General features: G+C 42.4%; 3 protein-coding genes and 1 long non-coding RNA gene across 10 annotated transcripts in view; 2 read left to right on the plus strand and 2 right to left on the minus strand.

Moving 5' to 3' along the window:
* The window catches only part of gabra2a (gamma-aminobutyric acid type A receptor subunit alpha2a), an 80,062-nt gene extending 76,963 nt beyond the window's left edge, over positions 1-3,099 (minus strand). For 2 of the 4 annotated variants that reach the window (XM_088432915.1, XM_088432912.1), the window contains exons 1-3: positions 2,868-3,099; positions 2,628-2,711; positions 785-891 (exon numbers count right to left, since the gene is read on the minus strand). In XM_088432915.1, coding sequence (XP_088289041.1) covers positions 785-891; positions 2,628-2,692 — 172 coding nt within the window. In that variant the 5' untranslated portion in view covers positions 2,693-2,711; positions 2,868-3,099. Of the gene's footprint in view, positions 1-784; positions 892-2,627; positions 2,839-2,867 lie in introns of those variants that run through there. The other 2 variants (XM_088432913.1, XM_088432914.1) reach the window with 2 other exon arrangements.
* A 1,303-nt stretch (positions 3,100-4,402) lies between these two features.
* Positions 4,403-5,475, plus strand: LOC148413266 (uncharacterized). Of its 2 annotated transcripts, none has more exons than XM_088433515.1 (2): positions 4,403-4,693; positions 4,764-5,475. In XM_088433515.1, the coding sequence occupies exons 1-2, from the start codon at positions 4,624-4,626 to the stop codon at positions 5,270-5,272; spliced, it is 579 nt and encodes a 192-aa protein (XP_088289641.1). In that variant the 5' UTR covers positions 4,403-4,623; the 3' UTR covers positions 5,273-5,475. The 2 variants fall into 2 exon arrangements, with proteins under 2 accessions (XP_088289641.1, XP_088289640.1); XM_088433514.1 differs by having other exon boundaries at positions 4,780-5,475.
* Positions 5,476-6,448: 973 nt separating this feature from the next.
* LOC148413267 (uncharacterized) lies at positions 6,449-17,740 on the minus strand. Its single transcript, XR_015867775.1, has 3 exons — positions 17,510-17,740; positions 8,452-8,547; positions 6,449-7,584 (listed from the first exon to the last, which is right to left on the minus strand). It is a non-coding gene; the product is annotated as an uncharacterized LOC148413267 (long non-coding RNA).
* Positions 10,620-24,047, plus strand: part of dicer1 (dicer 1, ribonuclease type III) — a 146,899-nt gene continuing 133,471 nt past the window's right edge. Inside the window, exons 1-5 of one of the 3 annotated variants that reach the window (XM_088433078.1) lie at positions 10,620-10,893; positions 11,115-11,207; positions 13,003-14,998; positions 23,842-23,931; positions 24,038-24,047. The exon at positions 24,038-24,047 is cut by the window's right edge and continues 183 nt beyond it. The gene's annotated coding sequence lies outside the window, so the exon portion shown is untranslated. Of the gene's footprint in view, positions 10,894-11,114; positions 11,208-13,002; positions 14,999-17,471; positions 17,949-23,841; positions 23,932-24,037 lie in introns of those variants that run through there. The other 2 variants (XM_088433077.1, XM_088433079.1) reach the window with 2 other exon arrangements.

Below are 24,047 nucleotides of genomic sequence, written 5' to 3' on the forward strand. Positions count from 1 at the left end.
CTATGCTCCAAAAGAGGACTCTTTAGGTTGCTTATTATTATTATTATTTATTTATTTATTTTGTGGATGAGTACAAATGAAGTTAAAAAGGTTCTTAAGTGTAATAAATCAGACACTGATGGCATGTTTAAGTCTTTTTTTTTTTTTTTACTGAAAAATCTTTTCACTGGTTCAGGGGTCCTTGGGTGGAAACATATTTCACAGGGGGTACATCACTGACAAAAGGTTGAGAACCACTGAACTAATACAGCATTTATTTTGAAGTGTTTAACCTGCAGCACTGGTTGCATTCTGATTAGCTTGACACGGCTTCTTGACTCCTTTATCCATTCAAAGTCATTGTATACAAAGTCATTGTATGGCTGATATAAGACTCATAGTCAATTGGTGATTAAAGTCACAAAGAAACCGTTTGACAATTACGCTGTCATTGTATGATAAGGCTTAATAAGTCTCAGTAAGCTGCAAACATGAGGATGGGATGTATGGTACGATTAAATGCCTTCAGATATTTCAAAGTCAGACAGAAAAAGGCTATTGATGCATTAAACATTAATAACTGTATTAATAATATTAACAATATTTTTAATAGAGTCATATTACTTGTTTAATTGGGGGAAGAGAATGAGATAAAGACAGAGAGGAGGAGAGTGACAGAGAGAAATAGTGCGAGCTCAAAGCCTCGATGCTGCATAAAGTTTTCCTGATTACGCACATACCATTGTCATTAACAACTTTACATTAAACTCTTCATACAAATTTAGTACAAAACATGGAATCTTACCGCCCAAGCCAGGTCTCAGCCTGTTGTCATATCCATCTAGAAGACTGTCTAGGATCTTCGTGAACGTTGTTATGTCTTTGCGTGTTGCATTGGAATCAGCTTTGGACCTATTATTAACATTTTTGTCATATTAGAAACATTGTAATAGAATATGAAATCTGATGACCCCAAATTAGTAGTAAAATAAGTATAGAAATTAGTGTGGGTCGGGGCACATTAGGACTGTGATAGGCAAATGTCATGATCTGTTTTTTGTTGTGGGTTTTGGGTTGTGTAGTTTCAGTTATAGGTTCTCTGTGTTTCCCCCGCGTGTCATCACTATAATTACCCTCACCTGTCGCCCGTGTGTTTCCTCCAGTCAGTTTCCCCGCCCCTTGTTGTTCCCAGGTGTCTTGCGTCTTAATTAGTTCTGTTAGTATTTAAGCCCCAGTGTTTTGCCACGTCCCTTGTCGGGTCATTGTACGTCATTCCCCCGCTGTCTTTTCTCACGCTCCTTTGTACCTGTCATTCCTGTGCTGCCTCCCGTTCCTTGTTGCCCCCACCTACCCCAGTCTGCCCTGCATTTTATTGGTTCCGCCTTTCCCGCATCCCGCACCTCCTCAAACCGGCATGCCCCAGCGTGACAACAAAGAGGTATTCTTCAAGCGAAGAACAGCATCAGAAGAATAACACAGGAAGTTACAAGAAGCAAAGTAAAATTCAAATCACTAAAACTTCAGGTTAATTATGTGGCACGGCACAATTTATATTGTTTGTATTGGTTTTACAGATGAAGAATATGCCTCCCGTTCCTTGTCGCCCCCAGTCAGCTTCAGTTTGACGTTTTTGGTTTGTTCTTTGTATTTTTCGATTCTTTCAACCCTGCCTTTGTTATTAAATCACCTCTACTCGAGTCTTACCCCAGTCAGTCCTGCATTTTTATTGGTTCCGCCTTTCCCACATCCCTCACCTCCTCAAACCGCCATGCCCCACCGTGACACAATCAAAAATAAATTGGATTATGTCTTTTTGACAAAAAGCAATGAAAAAATACACAGACCAGAACCTGAAATACCAGAACCTGTATTGATATTTTCAACAAATCAATGAGGTATACTCTTAATATTATGAACTTTAATGCAATACTGCAATAAATATCATATTGTGGCAACAATACCACAATAAAACCTAACTGTGGGCTTTCACTACTTTTATATCTTTTATACTGTTATATACTAGAGGAGGTGCAGTAAGACTAAAACATAGACTTTCATTATTGTTATATTTCTATGGAAGGATATGTTTTAAAAGGAAAAACAGGTTTTACTTGATAAAAGTGTAAATTCGGTCAGTCAAACAATGTAGGGGAAACATTTTCAGCATTTACATTATGCCATAATTTGCCTATTAAGTTGTCTTAATTCAGTTTCTTAGTCTTTCATTCAATTTCTTTTTTCAGTTTTCTAGATTACAGTTGTGACTTTATTTTTTATTATGTATCTGAACCGTTTAGTTATGGATATTTTGTAAAATAAACTTGTATTACCGGGAAGAAAGCTGTGCTTTTAATTAAATTAAATTAATTAAATTTAATTAAATTACATTTCAGTCTTGCGTACGATTTCATTTGGAACATTTTCCAAGTTCACAAACAATATAAGTGTTGGGTGTCAAAACTAGTAGGCTACCTTTTGGCATGACCTATTTTGAGCTACGCATCATCACGAACACCGTAAAGATCAGTTCTTGGTTTTGTTACGAAACCAAAAATCGTTCCCAGCTTTCCCCTTAACAATATAATGACAAAAAAACAAAAACAAACAAAACAAAAAACAACAACAAGAAACGACCACGCAAAACTTACCGTATGTGCAAAGCGATCATATATAATAGCATGATCACGAAATCAGAGCGCCATCGTCCTCTCATCTTTGAAGCAGCGGAGGTGCTTTTTTTTAAAAAAGAAAAAAGCTAGACTGAAGACACAGCAACAAGATGCAAGGACAAGGTCACATTCTCCGCAACCATAAACATTACTTTAAATCAACGGGTGAGCTAATGTGAACCCCTACATGTGTCGCTGATGAATCAACTTAAGAGTTACCTGTAACGCGACAGGTGTCCACTGTTGCCGCCACTGGTGAGAAAACGGAAGGCAAAATGTCCAAACACAATTAAGGCGACGACCAATCGGAAATAATATGAGAAATAAAAAGCGAGAGCTGACAATGCCCATCCATGCTCAGGGGGCTACGCGAGCTCCTCGCTGATCAACCAAAGTGCAACCTAAGCAGAGGACGACGAGCTCTGAATAATGATGAGCAGGAAAGACTCATTTTTCCCAGTCAACACGAAGGCGTCAAGCAGTGGCTCGGCAGTCTGCTTATTGTGTGAAGGCGAGCCTTCCCACATGTTATTCCTCTTATTTTATTCCGCCCGTTTTTTGACGCGTTTCAACTCATTCCCAGTTCATAGGATTCAAACCGTTCCAGTTCATATTATTCCACTTATTTGTGAAGTGTTCTTCCATTAATCTCATTCCATTTATTGATTGTTATCCCACAATTCCCAATTCCCTGTTTTCAACTCCAAAAATCCCATTGATTTTACATTTCATATTTACAGCTTTCACATTTCGTATTTTCAATTTTTAGCTCATTCATCTCGTTTTAAGGATCATTCCTTTCATTACAGTAATTCATCGTTTCCAATATTTTCCCATAATTCCATATTTTTCACCCTTTTAACAATTAAATAAATTGGAAAGACATTTCCAATGGAGTTTTTTTTCTTTTGTACAATTTTTGATATTTTACAAAATTCAAAGAATTTTTTTATTTTTTTCGCTTTAATGACTGCAGATTTTTGTCCAATTCAGCGTTTAACTGTTCATCTTGAACCTGACTATGACCTCAGAGTGTCATTTACCCTTAATTCATCACTTTTGTGTATGTAATACCCAGTGGCGGTCCATGTTTCACACTTAGCGCTACAGTCCCCTCAGAAGCATACGTACGCATTACTGGGCTACACAGGCTATTTTCCGGAGCATTTAAACATCGATAAACCCGCATCAGCAATTGAAACGTGTCATTATACGAGATAGTGCTAGAATTTAAAACAATTAATAATAATTTTAAATTATTTGTCCACAAAGTTTTATGAAGTTCGCCAAGTGTAACGTTGGTGTGGCATGAAGGGAGGCAGGATATGGGATGAGCTCAATAAAACAATTTATTACTTGCAGAAGCTGGGCGAAACACGAAACACTAGAGCTACACTAAAGCAGGAACATGCCCATGACAGGTGACACCAATTACACAAACGACAGACGCCAGAGAAAAACAACACAAACCCAAAAGCAAAATAAGTCAAACTCCACAAAATAAAGCCACAACAGAAAAACCCAGACAGAATGTGACACCAAAAGCAGGCAAGCTTTAACAAGATTTGTACGCTAAATTACAAATTGCACTTTAATATAAGTGCATAATTTTATTTCTTTACCACTTATTGTATGCGAACATAATAAAATTATGAAAACATTGTGGCTGACACTAGGACCATGTCTCTCACCCAGTAGGCATGTTGCTATGATCCTTTGATGCTTTGAACCTGTTGGCGTTGTCTTTGCTGTTTTGGACTTTGTTGTATCAGTTTTGTGATGGCATGCGAAGAGTAAAGATCTCCACTAGCACAGCAACGTGTGGTTTCTTCACCTCGCCACATTGGTGACCCCGGACGTTAGAATGGGTGACCCCCGATAGGTCATCTTCCCATATTATTATCCCAGACGTTAGAAAGTTTCGTCAGGCTGTTGGAGATGTAGTTTCGCCACATGGGTGACCCCGGACGTCAAAATGTTTCAGCGAGGAATCACCGCAGACGTCCCACTTCGTGGCATCCCTCCACCAGCCTACTATACGTCAGGTAATGCAGCAAGCTGGTACCACGTCAGCCAGCCAGCAACCCGACAAGGGTCCTCTCACCCGTCGCCCAGTCCCTTGGCGCACCAGGGATCGAGCCAGCCAGCAACAGGCTGGTACGGGTGCTGGTGAGAACGGCTGTGCAGTCCAATTTCAGAGTCCCTGGCCGTCGGCCGAGATCTTCCAGCCGGGCGGCCTCATCTACTACCGATGTCCGTCCGGCCTCAGCAGTAGGCCTCCAGCCACCATCATTCAGCCGCCCCTCCGATTCACCATGCCCGCAGGTATGGTCCGAGTATACATCGGAGCGGGTCAGCTGGTGTTGGTGTCGCAGCAGGTTCATGCCCAGGCACAGACTGGGACGCAGCCGCGACCGGCCGTCCCTCGGAAGCCCACTGTGCCTGCCAGCATGCGGGTCAGCACTGCCACTCCGGCTCCTGCGGAACTTCAGAACATCCCTTTGCCAACGCTACCTCATGGTTTTCACGCTGAGCGTCTCACCCTTACTCCGGTCGCACCTGGGGCTCTGGTGTCACATACACCGCCCAGGACCGGACTGAGACTCAGGGTGCCAGACTGGTGAATACCCTGTGGGGTTTTCCGTTATGCCTTTCTGGGTGTTCGGGGGGGAGCTGTGTGGCGGACACTAGGACCATGTCTCTCACCCAGTAGGCATGTTGCTATGATCCTTTGATGCTTTGAACCTGTTGGCTTTGTCTTTGCTGTTTTGGACTTTGTTGTATCAGTTTTGTGATGGCATGCGAAGAGTAAAGATCTCCACTAGCACAGCAACGTGTGGTTTCTTCGCCTCGCCACAACATATAAAAAATGAAAAAAAAAATCAAATGGTTGACTCACCAAAACGTGTGTCTCCCACTTCTTTCAATATAAAATAAATTCTTCTTTCCTCAGAAAGACTTCAATGACTTGCTTGTAGAGCTTGTAGAGCAGGGGTGGGCAACTCCAGGCCTGGGGGGCCGGTGTCCTGCATGTTTTCCTGTTTTCTCTCTCAAACACACCTGAATCAAATGATTAGGATTATTCTCAAGCTCCAGCAGAGCTTGTTGATGAGCTAATGGTTTAAATCAGGTGTTTTAGGGAGAGAAAACTGGAAAACATGCAGGACACCGGCCCCCGAGGCCTGGAGTTGCCCACCCCTGTTGTAGAGTCTGTGTTTCATTTCCAATAATACATCCTTTTGTATTGACATGGACAACAATGTCGAAAGTCACGTCGGTCCAATTTCCATTTTGTTCTTCTTCAGCCATTGTGGGTTTAAAAAAAAAAAAAAAAGTGAGTAAATTTGAATTTTCTGCTAAATGTCCAAGGGTCAGGCTTTGACGTATGCTATGCCACATGGTTGCCGTTAGCTTACGGTTGAGCAACATGTTTTTTTTTTTTTTTTATCAATAACTTTATTTAACTACTCCCAACGTTAAACATGATGTATCAATATAGCACCACCTTCATGCAGTGAGCATCCAGTCACGTCATGTTCAACGTGAGGCCTCTCGATGACAAACTTGTGGCTTGATTGACTATTACAGCTGTCTATTAAGCATTAGGGTCACTGACATATCCATCTGTGCTTGCCCGTGCTGTGTTAATGCGAACGCCCTGGCTTTTGGTGAAGGCATATTTCACACAGCGTAGCGACACAAGTTAGCTGAATTCTAATTGGCCAAAAATTCTAACATAAAACTACAGCGCTGCAAGGAGCGTGACCAAATGAATGTAAAATGACACAAAAAGAAGAGAATTAGAGAATCATTTTATTTATGAAATACATATATTTAATAAAAATACATGTAAAATGAAATTGTCTTTTACTATAGTAATTATAATTATTATGGTTTATTATAGTTATGATATCAGGTTATGTTTGGCTAGCAGAGAAGGCCTTGCTGGCCCTGACGGTTCACCACTGGTAATATCCCCCTAAAACCTGCAGAAAATCAGATTTTTTTTATATTTCCTTCTGCGATTTCTCCATTTGCATCCGATCTATACTAGCTGTTCCAAATTTAGGTGTTTCCCATAATTGGTAAGATTGCCAAGAACACTCTTGCACCAAAAATGTCCAGTTTTTACCATGAAAAGATCCACAAAAAGCCTAGCGGAAAATCCTCAATTTTGACATTTTTTGTTTTTTTCCCCTATATCTTCTACATTATTTGGCCCATTCAAGTCCTTCCAACTTTATACGTTAAATATTCTCCATACCATGCCAAAAACTCCCTTTCCCCACATTTTGATGTTTTTGCCGTAAAATTACTTGCACAATTTCCACTTTTTTCAGTTTTTCCCCTGTATCTTCCATAATATTTGGCCTTTTGAATCCGTTCCAACTTTATATGTCATAGATTGTTCTTTCCTCTGCCATACACTTCCTTTCACTTATTAATTTATGTTTTGACAATTCGAATACCCGCACAATTTCCACCAGTTTTTCCCTTGTATCTTCTACATAATTTGGCCTATTCAAAGCGTTCAACTTTGTAACTTTTCAGCGCTTGCGTCTTCACGCGCAATTTCTTCAGGAATTGCACATTTCTAGTTATTTTTAAAAGACTTCACTTTCCATAGAAGTGAAAATGATTTTTTTCTGAAAAAAAAAAAGATATCTAATTGTCACGGTCGGGCGAGGCAGGGAGGTAGGCGGGCGTGATGGAGGTGGTGGAGGACCCAAATGCAGGAGGAATGGGTGGGTGACCTGGGCGCTCTATGGCAAACAACAAGCCACCCCAGGTAGGCTTGTGTTACAGATACCCTTGGAGACCGGCAAGCAGAGGCGCCGTCCGGATGCCGTCAGGCGGAGGCAGAAGCGCTGTCAGGCAGAGGCATGAGCTGGACGCTGTCAGGCTGAGACGTCGGCTGGACACCGTCAGGCGGACACTGGGGAAATGCCAAACACAGAAGTGAGATCAAGAGACTGACCTGCGACAGGGGTGACCACGGGTGGCAGACTGGCGACTCTGGTGTCGGTTGCCAAGGCGCGTTGACCGGCTGCTCGGGAAAATATGGCGGTGCCGAGGCTGGTGGCTCAGGAGACTGAAGTGGGGATGACCGTTTAAGGCCGATGTGGAGTTTGGGTGCCGGCCGCGGAGGACCGGCTGCAGGCTTGGGCGCCAGCCCCTGAGGACTGGCTGCAGGCACCCAAGCCTGTACTGAGAGACTAGCTGCGAGTGACTAGCTGGGAGCACTGAGGCAGACAGGCTGCTGGTTGGGAAGCTGGGCTCTGACTCGAGGGTGTTACAGAGGTCGGGCGCAGAGGGGCACGGTCCTGGGCTCACAGAGAAAGTTATAGCACAACAGCTTAGCGATTTCATGATAGATAACAACAGATTTGAACTCCTTCAGTCAGGTTTTGGAGCCAACCACTTAACTGAGACTGCCTTGTAAAAGTGATGAATGATCTTCTCTTAGCTATGGATTCCAACATCTCATCCGTATTATTATTGCTTGACCTTAGTGCCGCATTTTGACACTATTGATCATCATATTCTTCTAGAATGTTTTAATCATGTGTTGGTATCTTGGGATCAGCACTTTCTTGGTTCAGATCTTACACCCTGGGAAGGATGTATAGTGTCTATTATGGCAATGCAATCTCTGAATCTTTCTCCGTCTCATGTGGTGTCCCGCAGGGGTCAGTACTTGCTCCCTTACTGTTCAACATCTACGTGATTCCTCTTGGCGATATTATACGTAAATATGCTATTAGTTTTCGTTGCTATGCTGATGATACCCAACGGTACATGCCTTTAGAAATAGCAGATCCGTCCAAGTGTAGTAAACTGGAGGCCTCCCTTGCCGAGATTGAACAATGGATGTCTTCCAATTTTCTGCTTCTTAACCCTAGTAAAACAGAGATGTTCATTATTGGCCCTGCTCATCATTACCACTTTATTAAGAATACCACATTGACCTTGGATAACTGTACTATTTCCCAAAGTATTTTACAAAATACCTCGGCATGATATTAGACTCAACTCGCTCTTTTCGGACACATATTAATAACACGACGAGAACGGCATTTTTTTCACCTTTGCAATATAGCTAAAATTCGCTCTATTTTTTTTCCTAGCAATGCTGAAACATTATTTCATGCTTTTGTTACGTTGCGCCTAGACTATTGTAATGTTTTGTTTTCAGGACTTCCCATGTCCTGCGTCAAAAGCCTGCAGTCTGTACAAAATGCAGTAGTGAGACTATTGACAAGGACGAGAAAGTGCAATCATTTTACTCCAATTCTAGCTGACCTTCATTGACTTCCAATACACGAGATGTGATTTTAAGGTGTTGTTAATTACAGTGGGCCCCCGGTTTACAAAGTCCATGTTTTACGTATTTTTCATCTTACGAACGTGGACCGCGGCGTTTTTTTGTCCCCCTCTTACGCACAAACCTTTCGTCTTACAAACAATCCAACATGCCGGTCTGTGTGTCGCACTATTTTTTTCGCTTTGCTGTATCAACAAAAATAACTATTCTCGCATTTCACGGAAACGACGATATGCTATTGGTCTTATAAGGTCACAGTCACGGTCTCAGTCACGGAGATGGCGATATGCTAATGGTCGATTAAGGTCACAGTCACGGTCTCAGTCACGGAGATGCAGATATGCTATTGGCCGGCATCACGTCAATCACAGAAATGCCGATATGCTTTTGGCCGAACGCCTTCATCTAGCTTGATGGCACAGCTGGTCGGTGTGTTGTGAAGACTTTGCAAACTTTATCTGTGTTGGAGAAATTTAGGAATCCTTTACATATATTGTGTACTTAATGTTTTTAATCAGATGTGCCAATCAAATAGTACCATGTCGATTTATGTCCTTAATGTAGCAATCAGTAATACTCAGGGAAGTAGAGCACATGTACTAATCACCCATGTGCTAGACGTTATGTTGATCAGATGTTCCTGTTGATTGATGAAGTGATTTATTAATGTTTTTGATTCAATGTGATTATACATTTGACACCCTGTCCTTATCATTAGGATAGCAACATGTTCCACTCATGACAAGAGTGCTCGAGGCCGTGTGCTGGTGGTTGTTGAAGTCTTTCTCAGACAGGGCCTGTCAAACAACAATTGAACAACATCCTGGACCGGGGTCACCTGGAAGGCTCCCCAAGAAAGAAGAAATCGGGTGGAGAAATGTGGTGGACCCGAGCACCCTTCTTACTGGAACGTGTTGCTGCATACTGCATTGAGCCGCACACCTACACGCGTGCGCTTAGCTGTCACAAGATGTATTACATGATTTTGGGTTCCGGTCACATACATCGCTCCCCCATGCATCTCTACCCTTTAGGGCCGCAACCTACATGTAACCTAGGAACCTCTGAATAATAAAACTAAGGGGAACGAGGAAGTACCTCAGAGCGCGGCAGCACTGCAGCCTTTGTGGTCCTGTCTCGTTCTCCTCATGCATGAGCATAACCGTTGCCTTCTCTCTTTCTTTTAGACAAACGCTCGGGTTGACAGTAATTGGCTTGGTGAACCTGACAATCTGTTAGACATGGCTTCTAAAATTGCTAGTGGGGGTAAAGGAAGAAGTAAGAGGACGATGACAATAGAAATGAAGCAGGAGATAATAAAAAAATACGGAGGCGCAAGCATAGTTAACCTTGCTCGTGAGTATGGCCGTAACTGCTCGATAATCTTCTAAAGGCAAAACTTTCCTTGCCAGTGGACGGACCTGGGTCAACAACAAAATGGAGAGGCTTCTATTATGGATGAGAGGAATTGTAATTAGTGATGCTTCCCATAGCCGTTGAAAACCCAAATATATTGTGCAACCATGGTTATATAAGCTGTTTTTCACTAACTTGTTTTTGGTCAGGACGATTTGACCTGTTTTACTATCTTGTTTCCATAACAAAGAAGAACATTGTTGTGGGAAGTTGACAGGTATTATTGTACAAGATGTTTTCATGAAAGGAGAACATTATTGAGCAAGATGTTTTTCAGAGCCTGAAGGACACACTTAAGTGTCAATATCAAATCGGGAAACAGGTGTTGCGGCGCCAGGGCGGACGGGTAGGCCACCTGCCCTTCCTCGCGCACGCAACTAAAAAGTACAAAAGAGAGATGCAGAGTACAAACAAGTAGAGTCTGCTGCGGGTTGCGTACGAACGGCCAGCCGGTTGACAAGCGGAGCTCTGCTTGGGTGTTGGCTCTCCACCTTCTCGGCATAGGTAAGAGGCTCATATGATGATTTCACGCAATGTCAACTGTATTTGAGAACTTTCATTTGGTCAAAATAAATATGCCAGTTATTTGGGCTAAATAGCATTTGGGAATGTTGGTCTTTTGTTGAGTGTTGTCTTTGTCTCCTGAGCGCCGACCAGCACCGATCCTTTCAACAAAACAATGGATTAAAGAGAAGGAAATCGCCGGTGATATGTTCTCGTTTCAGAAAAGTTCTCGTTCAAAAAAAAAAAGAAAAAAATCTGTGGGTTCGTCTCTGCTCCCCTCTGCCTCCACCAGCTCAAGTCACGTTGCCCCAAAGGTAAATGTCATTTTTCCTTTGTATATTTATGTTATTTAATTTAACTGTACTGTAGATTATGTTACTAATTTTTAATATGTGTATAAAGTCGTGATGTTTTTCCTAAGGTTTTTGCACGTGTTGCACGCATTCACTAATTAACATAGGTTTATAGTGGGGCTCCGAATCGGAGTCTTTGGTGGAAAGACTGGAAATTGACTGGCTCGAAGAATAATCAAAATCTGAATCGAAATCATAGTCAGCTGTGCAAGGGTTAGAAAACGGAATATCATAGTCCAAATCAAAGGTGACAGCGGAAAGAGGACATGGATAACCAATATCAGGGCCGGATCTCGAATGGAAAATGACAAATGGGGGGGGCAGTCCTCATTGGAAACATCTGAGTCTAACGTGTAGTGAGGTGCAATTGAAGAGGAAGGGTGCTCTATCAAGTGAACGAAAGGTGAAATATCCTCTAAATCAGGAAAGACAGAATTGTGAAAAACGTGCGGAGACAGAATAGTGTCTTAAGAGAGGTCGGAGGAACACGAGGGAAACGCGGAAGTAACTGACGCGAGGGAGGGGCTTGAAGCGGAGACAGACGCGGACTCGAACGGAAGAAACATGGAAGAAAAGACAAGAGGTCTCACACTGAGGGAACGGGGCTGGCCGGCGGGCTGAGAGCGAGTGCGGACCCAAATGCAGGAAAGCGTTGGGACAAGGAATGGGTGAAACGATCCATGTTTATTGCCACAAAGGGCTGGCGGGAACAAAAGCAGGTAAAAACAGGATGGCAAAAAACTCCAACGAAAAGCACAGGCAAAACAGAAAACAAACACTAACGGGCAGGCAAGGGCGGAAGACTCGGGACTAGATGGGACTGGCAGACGACGGGTGAGACTCGACTATGAGACAACAATCCGACATGGGCTGTAACAAACTCCCAGCTTAAATACACAAACACAAACTAATGATTGACGCGCAACAGGTGGGGAGGAAACAATGAGCAGGGCAAGCGGACCGGTGGAAACGAGGGGCAGGTAGACTCAGACAGGTGAACTTAATCAAAACTAACACAGAATGACATCAAAACAGAAACAGGAACTACGCAAGCGGAAGAACAGAAACGCTCAAAATAAACCCACCACTCAAAATCCAACAGAACACGACATGAAAAAAATTATGTGGTTGCATTTTGTAAAATCCATAAAATTCTGACCCGATTGTGTATACTTTCTTCTTCTTTAATGTAAGTTCAGTAAAATCATATGGAAAGGGAACAAAATAGAAGTTTTATTTCCCCATCAAAACAAACAAAAAATACCCTTATATACCCGCATAAAACAACATTTTGTAAACACAGGTAAACCACACAAAGTCATTCCAAAATTAGAGAACCCTTGGGCATGAAAATTCTTGAAAAAAGTTTTTTCTGATTTACATCAGTATAGTCATCAATAATGGGTGATTAAAGGCTTTAGCTCAATTTACAGATTAGTAATACAATTTTATTCCACAATCTATTACTTGGTGCAACCATGTCAAGCAAATCACAGCGGTAATTTGGGTTACTGGTAACATGGTTGCACATCCAGATGAAAGTTAGCTTTCTCTTAGGAGACGCAGCTGATGTATAGCTACGTCTTACTACTGACCAAAAAGACAACTAATGTACTTATGTAAATCAGAAACAAAGAAAATAATGACAATGTTGAATGAGGTACAGTGAGACATTCAATCAAGGTTAACTACAGAATGTTATGAAAGTGTGAAAAACAAAAGTGAAAACAAACCTTTGCTTTATTGAATCTTTTAGAAAATCGTTTGATGAGGTTACATCCATGCATCATGCGATTTACTGCTGTCTTCTTCTACCGTGCTAAGGTAACAGTGTTGCATGTACATTATGGGATTCACATTCCTTAAGTTATAATTGAAATATTATGTTTATTAAAACAAATATTCCAGCAGTTACATGAGAATCCAACCAGCCATCCATTTTCTATAGCTGCTTATCCTCACTAGGGTTGCCGGTGTGCTGGTGTCGAACCCAGCCGTCTTTGGGCGGTAGGTGAGAAACATAATAAACTGGTTGCCAGCTAATTGCTGGGAACAAGGCACAAGACGAAGAACCATTCACACTCACAATCACACCTAAGGATAATGTAGAGTGCCCGTTATACCATCTACGCATGTTTTTGGAAGGCCAGAAGGAAGCCTTGAGCAAGCTGGAATTGAACCTGGGACCACTGAACTGTGAGACAGATGTGCTGACCAGTCTGCTCCTGTGCCGCCCTGAATTTTTACTAATGGAATTATTTTAATTAAGTATTGTTATTTTGTTTGTTTTAATATGGTCGTGGAAGGGAGGACTAAGACAAAAATGACATTGTAGGAGGAACACAGACTTATTTGGTATTTTTGAAATGTACTAAATTAAATTTACTCAGAAACGGCATGTTTCAGTATTTTTTATGTGGATTACTTAAAATTTGATGGATGGACGGATGGACTGACGAACGGACGGTCATACTGTGAGTGAGCTTACAATGAAATGAAGCAACTCAGGTTGTTACTTGCCTTTCATTCTTTTGTTAAACTTGGATGAGGATGTACTATCTATTAACATTGATATTTTATTGGTTGAGCCTGGTATACAGTAATTGTGTATGTTAATCACGCTAATCCAAACACATGGTTTCCAAAATGCTGTACGTGAAAATTAAAACACAATAAATAGGTAACACAATAAAAACACAATAAATAAATAAAATAAGATAAAATCAAATAAAAATAGAAAGCCATGGAGAAAAGGTGGATTTTAAGAAGAGTTCTAAAACAGATAAATACCTGTCTAACATTCATTCCACAGTTTTGGAGCTGTGAGGGCAAATACTTAATCACCTCTGAGCTTAGTCTTGTTTAATGCACTTTCAGCAGCAGCTGGTCAGCTGACCTGAGAAAACGGCTAGGGGAATACGGGTGCAGCAGCTCAGCTAGATAAGGTGGGGCAAGGCCATTGAAGCCTTTAAACTCAAATAAGAGACACACATATGTGTATGTTGTTTGTAGACAGTTAAGTATGGTGTCTTTGTTATATTTATTGTTAAATTGTTAAATAATGGGTGGTCGGTATGAACCTTGACCCTCTGGTGACAGTGGTAGAGGGGAGAGCCATTAAAAAACTCTTGGCTATTATAGACAATGACAGTCATCCTCTGCACATTGTCATCAGTGCGCAAGAAAGTACATTTAGTAATAGGCTTGTTCTCCCTTGTTGCAGAATCAATAGACTTAAAGACGCCTTTGTCCCACGAGCCATCAGACTGTGTACTCGGTGGGAGGGGGAAGGACCAGGAAACGAGAGAGGAAGGAGAACCTGCTGCACTGTAGCACTTTGGCATTTAAGCACTCAGCACTTTCTGCTGCTATCGTTGTGACTTTGACAGAAAGTGCATTGTCCGCCTGGTGTGTGTATCACTGTCAGTGTAATTTTCACATATTGGATTTTAGATTATTTATTTTTTCATTACTGTTATTATTTTATGATGAACTTGCACTTTATTCTTCCTGTACTATTGTGGTGCTGTGTTGTACTGGAACCAAATTTCCCTGAGGGAACCCTTCCAAGGCATTAATAAAGTATATTGGAATTGAATTGAAAGAATCTAGTGTTGTGAAATAAAAAGTCAGACTTCTATACGGTAATTGTCTCTTGTGTCTTGAGCAGAGAGATTCCTGACGAGGGGGCGGAGCCACTGGCCGCGGACCTGCTTCCCATTGACCAACTGGGGCTTCTTCAGCGCATCCAGGTCAGGAGAACGGCGACGAAATGTTTTCTACTCCTCCAATCGTGCCATTCTGACTTCCCAGTTGCTGAGCATTTGTTATTTGCCAGCCTAGTCAATTTTACATTGATACTTCTCCTTCCTTCCAAGTTTTTCCATAGAGCTGCATTTTTGGTTGTTACTTTTAGCCGTTGTCCTGTTGGCTCCGTTCCCTGGTTGCTAGGGTGTGTATGATAGCATAGACTATTTTAGTTGTACTTTACCTGAGATCGCCTTTCAGTTGTACTTTGCACTTGCTATTTTTGCCATCCCACACGGTGCGTGCACTTTGTGTTTAATAAACATTTTTTCGACTCTTTACGAGCTGTCCATCTATCTGGAGTCCAGCTGCCTCGTAGGTCCCGGTTGCAAATGAAACATATATGATAATACTTTCTGGTGTTAATTTTGTAGAGTCTTCCATCTGAAGCCTGTAATTATTGGAGCTCATTGCCGGTGACTCTTGTAAGGAATGAAACATCTTGATGAACCGTCAAACTACAGGAATATTAAAATAAAACGTGACAAAAGGAAAAAAAAGGTGATCATTGAAAAGAAATCAGACACAATTTTCTGTGGTCAAGTGAACCTCTTTCAAATTGAGGTGCTGCTAGAGTTTACCGTAACTTCACAAATAATTGTGAGCAGGTAACATGGTGTAGGTTAAAATTTAAAGCAGTACTGAATTAATATGCTGAATGTAATGATTAACATTGGGCAGCTCGGTGGCGCAGTGAAGAGCACATCCACCTCACAGCGGGACCTGAGTTCAAACACCATCTTGCTCTGGCCTTCCTGTGTGGAGTTTTCAGGTTTTCCCCGAGCCTCCGTGGGTTCACTCCAGCTTCCTCCCACACTTCAAAAACCATGCATGGCAGGTGTATTGGACATGCTAAATTGTCCTTAGCTGTGATTGGGTGCCTGAATGGTTGTTTGTCTCTGTGTGCCATGCAATTGGTTGGCAAACAGTTCTGGGTGACCCCCGCCTACTGCCCGAACTCAACTGAGGCACCAGCAAGCCAGTGACTCTAGTGAGGATGTGCGCTTCTCGATAATGGATGGATGAAGTAAACAATAACATTAAAATGACCATAGAAAATACTGTACTCCTCCTCTGATTGATATATTGTTCACCCTTTTTGGAGATGGTGGTGTGGGGCAGATTTATCTGTATGATCCCAGAGAAGTGTCTGAAAATGTAAAAAACAAAAACAAAAAAACAAACTGAGAACAGAGAAGGAAAAAAAGCCAAGGGACTGTAGGAGAGGTGAAGTTGTTACTCCTTAGGTTGTGCAGTTAGATATGTCAACAGCAAGTCACTTGCATGATTTGTTTGACAATGGGGAAATGGTTGTGAAATTAAGAGAATAGTACATTCTACGTATTAAATTGTGGGCGGAACAATTGCAGACTTGTGCATGCCTGCCTCACAGTTCAGAGGTCCCATGTTCAATTCGAGTTTGACCTGGCCTTCCTGAGGGTGTGGCATTTGCATGGTCTCCCCGTGCTCATGTGGGTCTTCTCCAGACACTCCTGTCTCTTTCCACATTTCAAAAACATGCATGGGAGGTGTATTGGACACTTGAAATTGTCCTTAGGAATATTTGGAGTGTGAATGGTTGTTTATTTTTGTGTGCGATTGGCTAGCAACCAGTTTTGGGTATCTCCTGCCTACTGCTTGAAGACAATTGGGATAGGCACCAGCAAGCCAGTTACCCGAGTAAGGATAAACGGCTATTGAAAATGGATGGATGGATATTAAATTGTGTGACATGCTAGTAAAGGGGATGTTAAAACTTCAACTTCTCATTGGCATGCATAAATCGTTAATGGAGGTGTGTAACAAATAAAATGTCACCAAGGGCACCATAATGGCACACTGATGTGAGCCACTGATGTGTCATTTTCTATCATCATTAGTGGCAAAATGACAACTCCCTCAGATGGGTAATAGCAGGTGGATTTTTCTGCTAACATTAGATTCCATAAATGCAATACAAATTACAATACCGTGCTTAGACTACAGGGGGTGTAAAACATTATTGTAAAGAAAATTTTGACTTGACTTCCACCTCAGATTACACATGACATTATACAAAATAAACTTTTTTTTTTTAGATCTGAAATATTTATGCCTTCCTCTTTTCTTTATGTTGGTTTACAGCTCTTTGTGTAACACCATAGCGGAACCGCTGCTCATAAAGAAACGAAATGACTACTGTATTTAATTGATTCGTTTTTGTGGTCATTTACAGAAAACGTTATTTCCCTTTCTTCGTCTTTTTTACTTATTTATTTTTTAGGGGGGTTGGATGGAGTAAATAGTTAAAAATTCATTTTTTTCAGACATTACTTCAGCCTGAAACGTGGCAGATTCGGAAAATAGGCACTTCATTTTAAAAAAACAAACAAACAACCCCAGCAGCAACAACATGTAATGTGGCATTAAATGCAGAGTGCATGGTTCCATGTTTCTATCTAGACTAGTTTGCTTACCTCATTGCACAGTACTGTTTCTGGAGACGAAATTCGTCTACAAACTGCAGATGACGTCTTTACCGACCGCCCCACTTTTGTACATCCAATATGGCGGCGCGGTCAAAGTACTAATTTGCGAATGAGACAATGAGTGTGTGTATGTCTATGGTTATCCGCCCCTGACCTACCCACATCTTAAAAAAAAGCAGGCTATTAGTAATGCAGTCGCGTGTTAAATGACTGCGTGAAAATTTTACGGATATTCTTGATTGCCTTAGTTTAGTGTAGTTATTGTGTAACTGTGTATGATTACGCAATTTACGTTAATGTTTCGTCGTAGCTAAGGCACAGGTCACAGGAAGTGGTCTCATAGTGGACAAGTAGACTCGCAAATGGGACAGTAAATGAGAGGCACGATTTCAAATCAAATAGTGTAGATCAACTAAACACGTAACAGGTAAGGCTTTGGATACACCGGACTATATTTTAGCACCCAACAAGAGTTGTTGGCTTTGCGCGCTAGAAACCACCTAGCTAGTTACGCTAGGAACTAATTGCATTGACAGTAGCTGTACTAAATGTTCAATATGCCTTCCGTCCATGTACGTTATGGAACAAATAGGTTTATAAGAACAGATGGCACACGTGCCCGTATTATGAACTGACAGGCGTGTTTCACTTGGCTACTGAGATTGTCAAGACCTAATTTTGCTAGCCATGGTAGCAAATTACGCCGCTTTAAACTCTCAAATTGTGTTGATCTTCGGCTCAAATTGCAGTGATCTCAAGCAATTTGATGTTTTGGAGCCGATTTATAAAGCGTTCTACAAATATGCCCAACGTGCATCTTTTTGATGGGACAAACTAAAATTATAGAAAGTTCTTCACTAAAGTTAGCATCCAAGTGTAAAAAAACAGCAACACTATTTTCGGCACTTTTCAGTCATCTGTTCTACCAAGGAAACTCAGTACAAGAAACTCGCAAACTGTTCACGCATGTTTCAAACGAGCGTTTTCTTATATTTGCTCATGTAATGTGCATCACTGTGGATTGATTCAACCACAAATGCAGTGATTTTACAGTGTGCTGGTAAAAAAATCAACCGGTCGCACGCCATGGGTACATGTTTTGATATCTGTTGCGCTGGATCATCTTTTTGTCTGAGCTGCAGATGGTCCACGCATTGGTTGGTGGAAAAATACATTTTGCGCGTTCATGAGAGGACAATATGTTCAATTTACATTGCACATTCTCCAAACCATTACAAAGTCATGTCAAGTGGAGGAGAAAACCCCCCTCTAGAGTATGTATCTCCTATGTACAACCAGAAAAACAAGCATGTGTGGACACAGTTTTCTATTGAGAAACCATATGCAGTATTTGATGCATTTTCACAAAAACCTTCTTCCTTTACCGCCACTAGCAATTTTAAACATTCCTTCCTTCCGTTTTTGACTGATTTTCTCTCCTTCCTTCCGTCCCGACCAGCTGTGCCATCAAGCTAGATGAAGGCGTTCAACCAATAGCATATCGGCATTTCCGTGACTGACACCGTGACTGAAACAGTGACTGTGACATTGTAAGAGCAATAGCATATCAACGTGTCAAGCGTGAGCAGATGATTTCGTTGATATAGTAAAGCGAGGTCAATTGAACGTTCACATCGACTGGCAAGGCGTAATGAAATCCTAGTTAAATGCATCACGAATTTACACAAATAACTGAAACTAGTAACATAATCTACTGTCTAGTTAATTTAATTAACGTGTATATGCAAAAGATAAATGACATTCTGTCCAGTTTTGTGTTGACAAGTGAAGAGTAAAGACGTATACTTGAACAGCATCGTGCGTTTCATGCCACATTGGTGACCCCGACGTGATCCTCCACAAGATGGAAAGTACGTCTCGCTTAAGCAGTTTCTGCTTCAGCGGTTCAGTTTGTCGGTGTCAGAGAGGGCAGACAGGCTCCTTTCTCTGCCGGGATTAGGTGATGGCACAGCAGTGGACCTCATGGACAAAATGTTATCACTGCTGGGCTCGGATGAGGGCGGTTTCCTTTTCCCACACATTTTCCTCCGGCAACTACCACCTCCTGTGTGAGCCATGTTGGCTAACTCTGTTTGTCTGGCTACCGGGGATTACCGGACTTTAGCTGAGGAAGCAGTTTGGCGATGAATCTTTCCCTGGAAGCGACGGGGGATATGGAACCGGCAGTTGTGGCTGGAGCGGCAATCGATGCGGCGAAGAAGGCTCTATGTCAGTTTCATCAGCGTTTTGGTGCCAAGGCTCGGCGATGTGTTCCCCCTTGCACCTATGACGGGCCTGCAGGAAACTCTGTCGCCGGCGCTCAGTAGCGGCTGTGGGCGCCGGCGAGGAAAGCGAGCTGTTCTTCATCACCGACTCGTTGTCAGGGAGACGTTTCCTGGTGGACTGCGGGTCGCAGCTCAGCGTGCTTCCACTCACCGCCAAGGACAAGGTGGCAGTTGGTTGCAGACCGCGGCAGTTTGTTGCGCACCGCAGCTCTGTGCGGCTAACGGTACTCCCATCAACAGCGTTTGCTCCAGGTTGGTTACAATGCGCTTCGATGTAAGCAATTTCCAGTGGGATGTCCTAGTTGCCATCACAATCCCACTTATCGGTGCGGACTTTCTATGTGCACAGGGACTGCTGGTTGATGTTGCTAACCTGATCGACCCGGTGTCCTTTGATACTTTCCCTTGTGAGACTGGGGGGCTTGGACCATTAAGACACGCAAATTATTTAAACGTGGGTGACGTTTATCAGCAATTGTTAGCAGATTTCCCGTCGCTAATGACTCCTGCTTTCTCCATTGTTGATACTAGGCATGGCGTGGAACATTTTATACCCACAGTGGGCCCGCCAGTTTATGCCCGCGCACGACGCCTCTACGCGGCCAAATTGGCAATTGCGAAAGAAGAGTTCGCTTCAATGGAACGTTTAGGCATTGTTCGGCGTTCTAATAGCCCATGGGCCTCACCTTTGCACATTTCCGCCGTCTTAACAATGTCTCCGCACATAACCGTTACCCCATCCCACACATTCAAGATTTTTCCTCTTGTTTGGCTCGCACCACTATTTTTTCCAAAGTGGACCTGGTTCGTGGTTATCACCAGGTTCCTGTGCATCCGGACGATGTGCCCAAAACAGCAGTGATAACCCCATTCAGACTTTTCGAATTTCTGCGCATGCCGTTTGGTCTGAAGGGGGCAGCACAGACTTTTCAAAGGTTGATGGACTCTGTGCTGCGTGACTTCGATTTTGTGTTTGTCTATCTCGATGACAATCTGGTGTCCAGTCCCACACCCGAGGTTCATCTGTCGCACTTGACGCAAGTTTTTAAGCGCCTCGACTCACATGGTCTTATCGTAAACTCAGCAAAATGCCAATTTGGTCTGTCTGTGATCGATTTCTTGGGCCACCGGATTTCAGCACAGGGCGCGGTTCCCTTGCGTTCCAAAGTGCAGGCAGTGGTGGATTTTCCTCGTCCTGCCTCAGTCAAGGCGCTGCAGGAGTTTCTAGCCATGGTTAATTTTTATAACCGTTTCCTACCCTATGCAACCCACTTCCTGCAGCCTCTTTACGACGCCTTGCGAAAAAAGAAGGCTAAAGACCTTCTGGAATGGTCTCCTCAGCAGGTGCGGGCCTTTCAGCAGGCCAAGCAAACCCTTGCATACGCAGCCCTCCTTGCCCACCCAATCTCCACAGCGCAGGTGGCCTTCACTACCGACGCGTCGCATGTTGCGGTGGGAGCAGTGGTGGAACAGCTGGTGGGAGAGGTTTGGCAGCCCCTTGCATTTTTCAGTCGTAAGCTGCAGGATAACGAGCGCAAGTATAGTGTTTTTGACTGTGAGTTGCTGGTGCTATATCTTGCAACGTGACATTTTCGTTTCTTGCTTGAGGGCGTGCTCACAATGGTTGATCGAACCACTCGGTGGCCTGAGTCCTCCACAGCCACCACGGCCATCCTGGGTTGCGCGTTTTGGCACGCCCTCTGATATCACCTCAAATAGGGGACCCCAATTTGTGTCTGAGCTCTGGACGTCTTTGGCTGAATCTTTGGGTGTGCAAGTACATCGTAGTACTGCTTACCACCCTCAGGCCAACGGTTTGTGCGAACGTTTTCTCCGGTCACTTAAAGCCGCATTGTGGGCCACCCTTTCAGATGGTAGTTGGGTCGACCGCCTGCCATGGGTGTTCCTCGGGTTGCGTTCGGCTCCAAAAGAGGATCTTCACGCTGCGCCTGCAGAACTGGTGCTTGGGCAGCATGTTAGGGTTCCGGGCGAGTTTCTCCCTGAAGGTCCTGACGTGCGTCCTTTTTCCTCTTCGTTAAGAGGGCCCAGGACTTCTTTGCCAGTTCACCATTTTTTCCTAAAGTGTTCATACCCTCAGCGCTCAGGTCTGCTTGTTTTGTTTTTGTACGACACGATGGCCACCGCTCACCGCTACAGCCACCTTATGATGGCCCGTTTAGAGTACTAGAACATGGTGCTAAATATTTTGTGCTGGATTTGGGTGGCCGTAGGGAGCGTGTAGCTTTGGATAGACTCAAGCCGGCTCATGTCTTGGCAGGAGAGGAGGTCCTGCCAGCCAAGGTCCCTCGCCGTGGTCGTCCTCCAAGCCCTCAGCCTCACCTCTGCACGTTAGCCCAGCGTGTCGTGCTCCTAATCCAGGCCCCCAGGTTTCACCCGCTCCGCCCAGGAAGGTACTGCGTACTCGGGGCGGCAGGCTGGTGACACCCCCAATGAAGTTTTCGCTCTAAGTGCCTAACTGGGTGTGAGCTATGTGGCAGGCATTAGGAACTGGCCGCACACCCTGTAGGCAAGTTGAAAGAGATTGTGAAGCTTTGAACCTTGTGTTTTATTTTTTTGATGATTGGAACAATGTTTGTCCAGTTTCGTGTTGACAAGTGAAGAGTAAAGACGTATACTAGAACAGCATCATGCGTTTCTTCATCTTGCCACAATATATGTACACACTGTCTTTTCCGGACTATAAAATGCACCGATATATAAACCGCGGCAGCAAAAATTGAGCAAAAAGAAAAAAAACCTTTGCCACAGATTAGCCGCAATGGACTATAAAGCACAGGTATTATGGTGGTAATATGAAACGTTTACATTTTCTTTATATATTTTTTCAATTGTCTAGCAACTGCAACATCCTCTCTTTAACAAACTGAACATGCCTGCATATTTAGTCCCAAAATTATATTTAGAGAAAATGGATGGATGGATACAACCAACAGAATACTGCAGAGTTAAATAGCAGTTCAAACTCTAAATCAATACTTCGATAGCACTCTGTCTCCCGTTGTTTAATTGATTATTTTAGTGAACATTGCACACTGGAAATAAATAATATATACAATCATACATTTATAAATACAATCATATATACAGTGGGCCCCCGTGTTACGACCTTAATCCGTTCAGCGGCTAGGCTCGTAACTCAAATTCGCCATATGACGGGCAATCCAAACCTATGTTAATTAGTGAATGCGTGCAACGCGTGCAAAAACCTGAGGTAAAAACATCACGACTTTATACACATATTAAAAATTAGTAACATAATCTACTGTACAGTTAAATAACATAAATATACAAAGGAAAAATGACATTTACCTTTGGGGCGACGTGACTTGAGCTGGTGGTGGGTGGAGGCGGAGGGAAGCAGAGAAGAACCCGCAGAATTTTTTTTTTTTCTTAAACGAGAACTTTTTTCAAATGCAAACTTTTTTTAAACAATGACTTTTTTTTTTAAACGAGAACTTTTTAAAACGAGAAACGAGGTGGCGGGTGGAGGCGGAGGGGAGCAGAGACGAACCCGCAGAATTTTTGTTTTTTCTTAAACAAGATCTTTTTTCAAACGCAAACTTTTTTTAAACAATGCCTTTTTTTGTTTAAACGAGAACTTTTTTCAAACAAGAACATATCACAGGCTATTTCCTTCTCTTTAATCCATAATAGAAGAAACCTCTCGATTTTGTTGTTGACTGAGACACTTGCTTGCTTTAAGGGCTTCCTTGTTCTTGAGAATTGTACCGATTATCGAGCGGATGAATTCATAATAATTATTATATATAATATTATATATATATATATATATATATATATATATATATATATATATATATATATATATATATATATATGAATTCATGAATTACTATGAATTCATCCGCTCGATAATCGGTACAATTCTATATATATATATTCTATAATATATATATCGCCCAGTCCTAATTGGCAGTCCTCTATTTCTCAAAGATTTATTTATGATGAAGCAGATGACAGGGTCACTAATGCAAGTATGTTTTTCTTCCTCAGTTATGTTCATGAAAGAGTAAGTTAAAATAATTAATCATGGAATCAAGATTACGTTTTTCCTAATGCAATTCCTCTCCCAGATTACTCCCTGTAAGTATGTATTACGTAACATTTTATTACTTTTTCTAAATTCCAAACACAATTTCGTTTGGCAGCTGTCTTGTATTCTACATGGTATAAAAATATCATTTTACAGAGTACGTGTG

This window comes from Hippichthys cyanospilos, chromosome 14, assembly GCF_059441005.1.
Source record: "Hippichthys cyanospilos isolate Australia breed blue-spotted pipefish chromosome 14, RoL_Hcya_1.0, whole genome shotgun sequence".
Taxonomy (NCBI): Eukaryota; Metazoa; Chordata; class Actinopteri; order Syngnathiformes; family Syngnathidae; genus Hippichthys; species Hippichthys cyanospilos.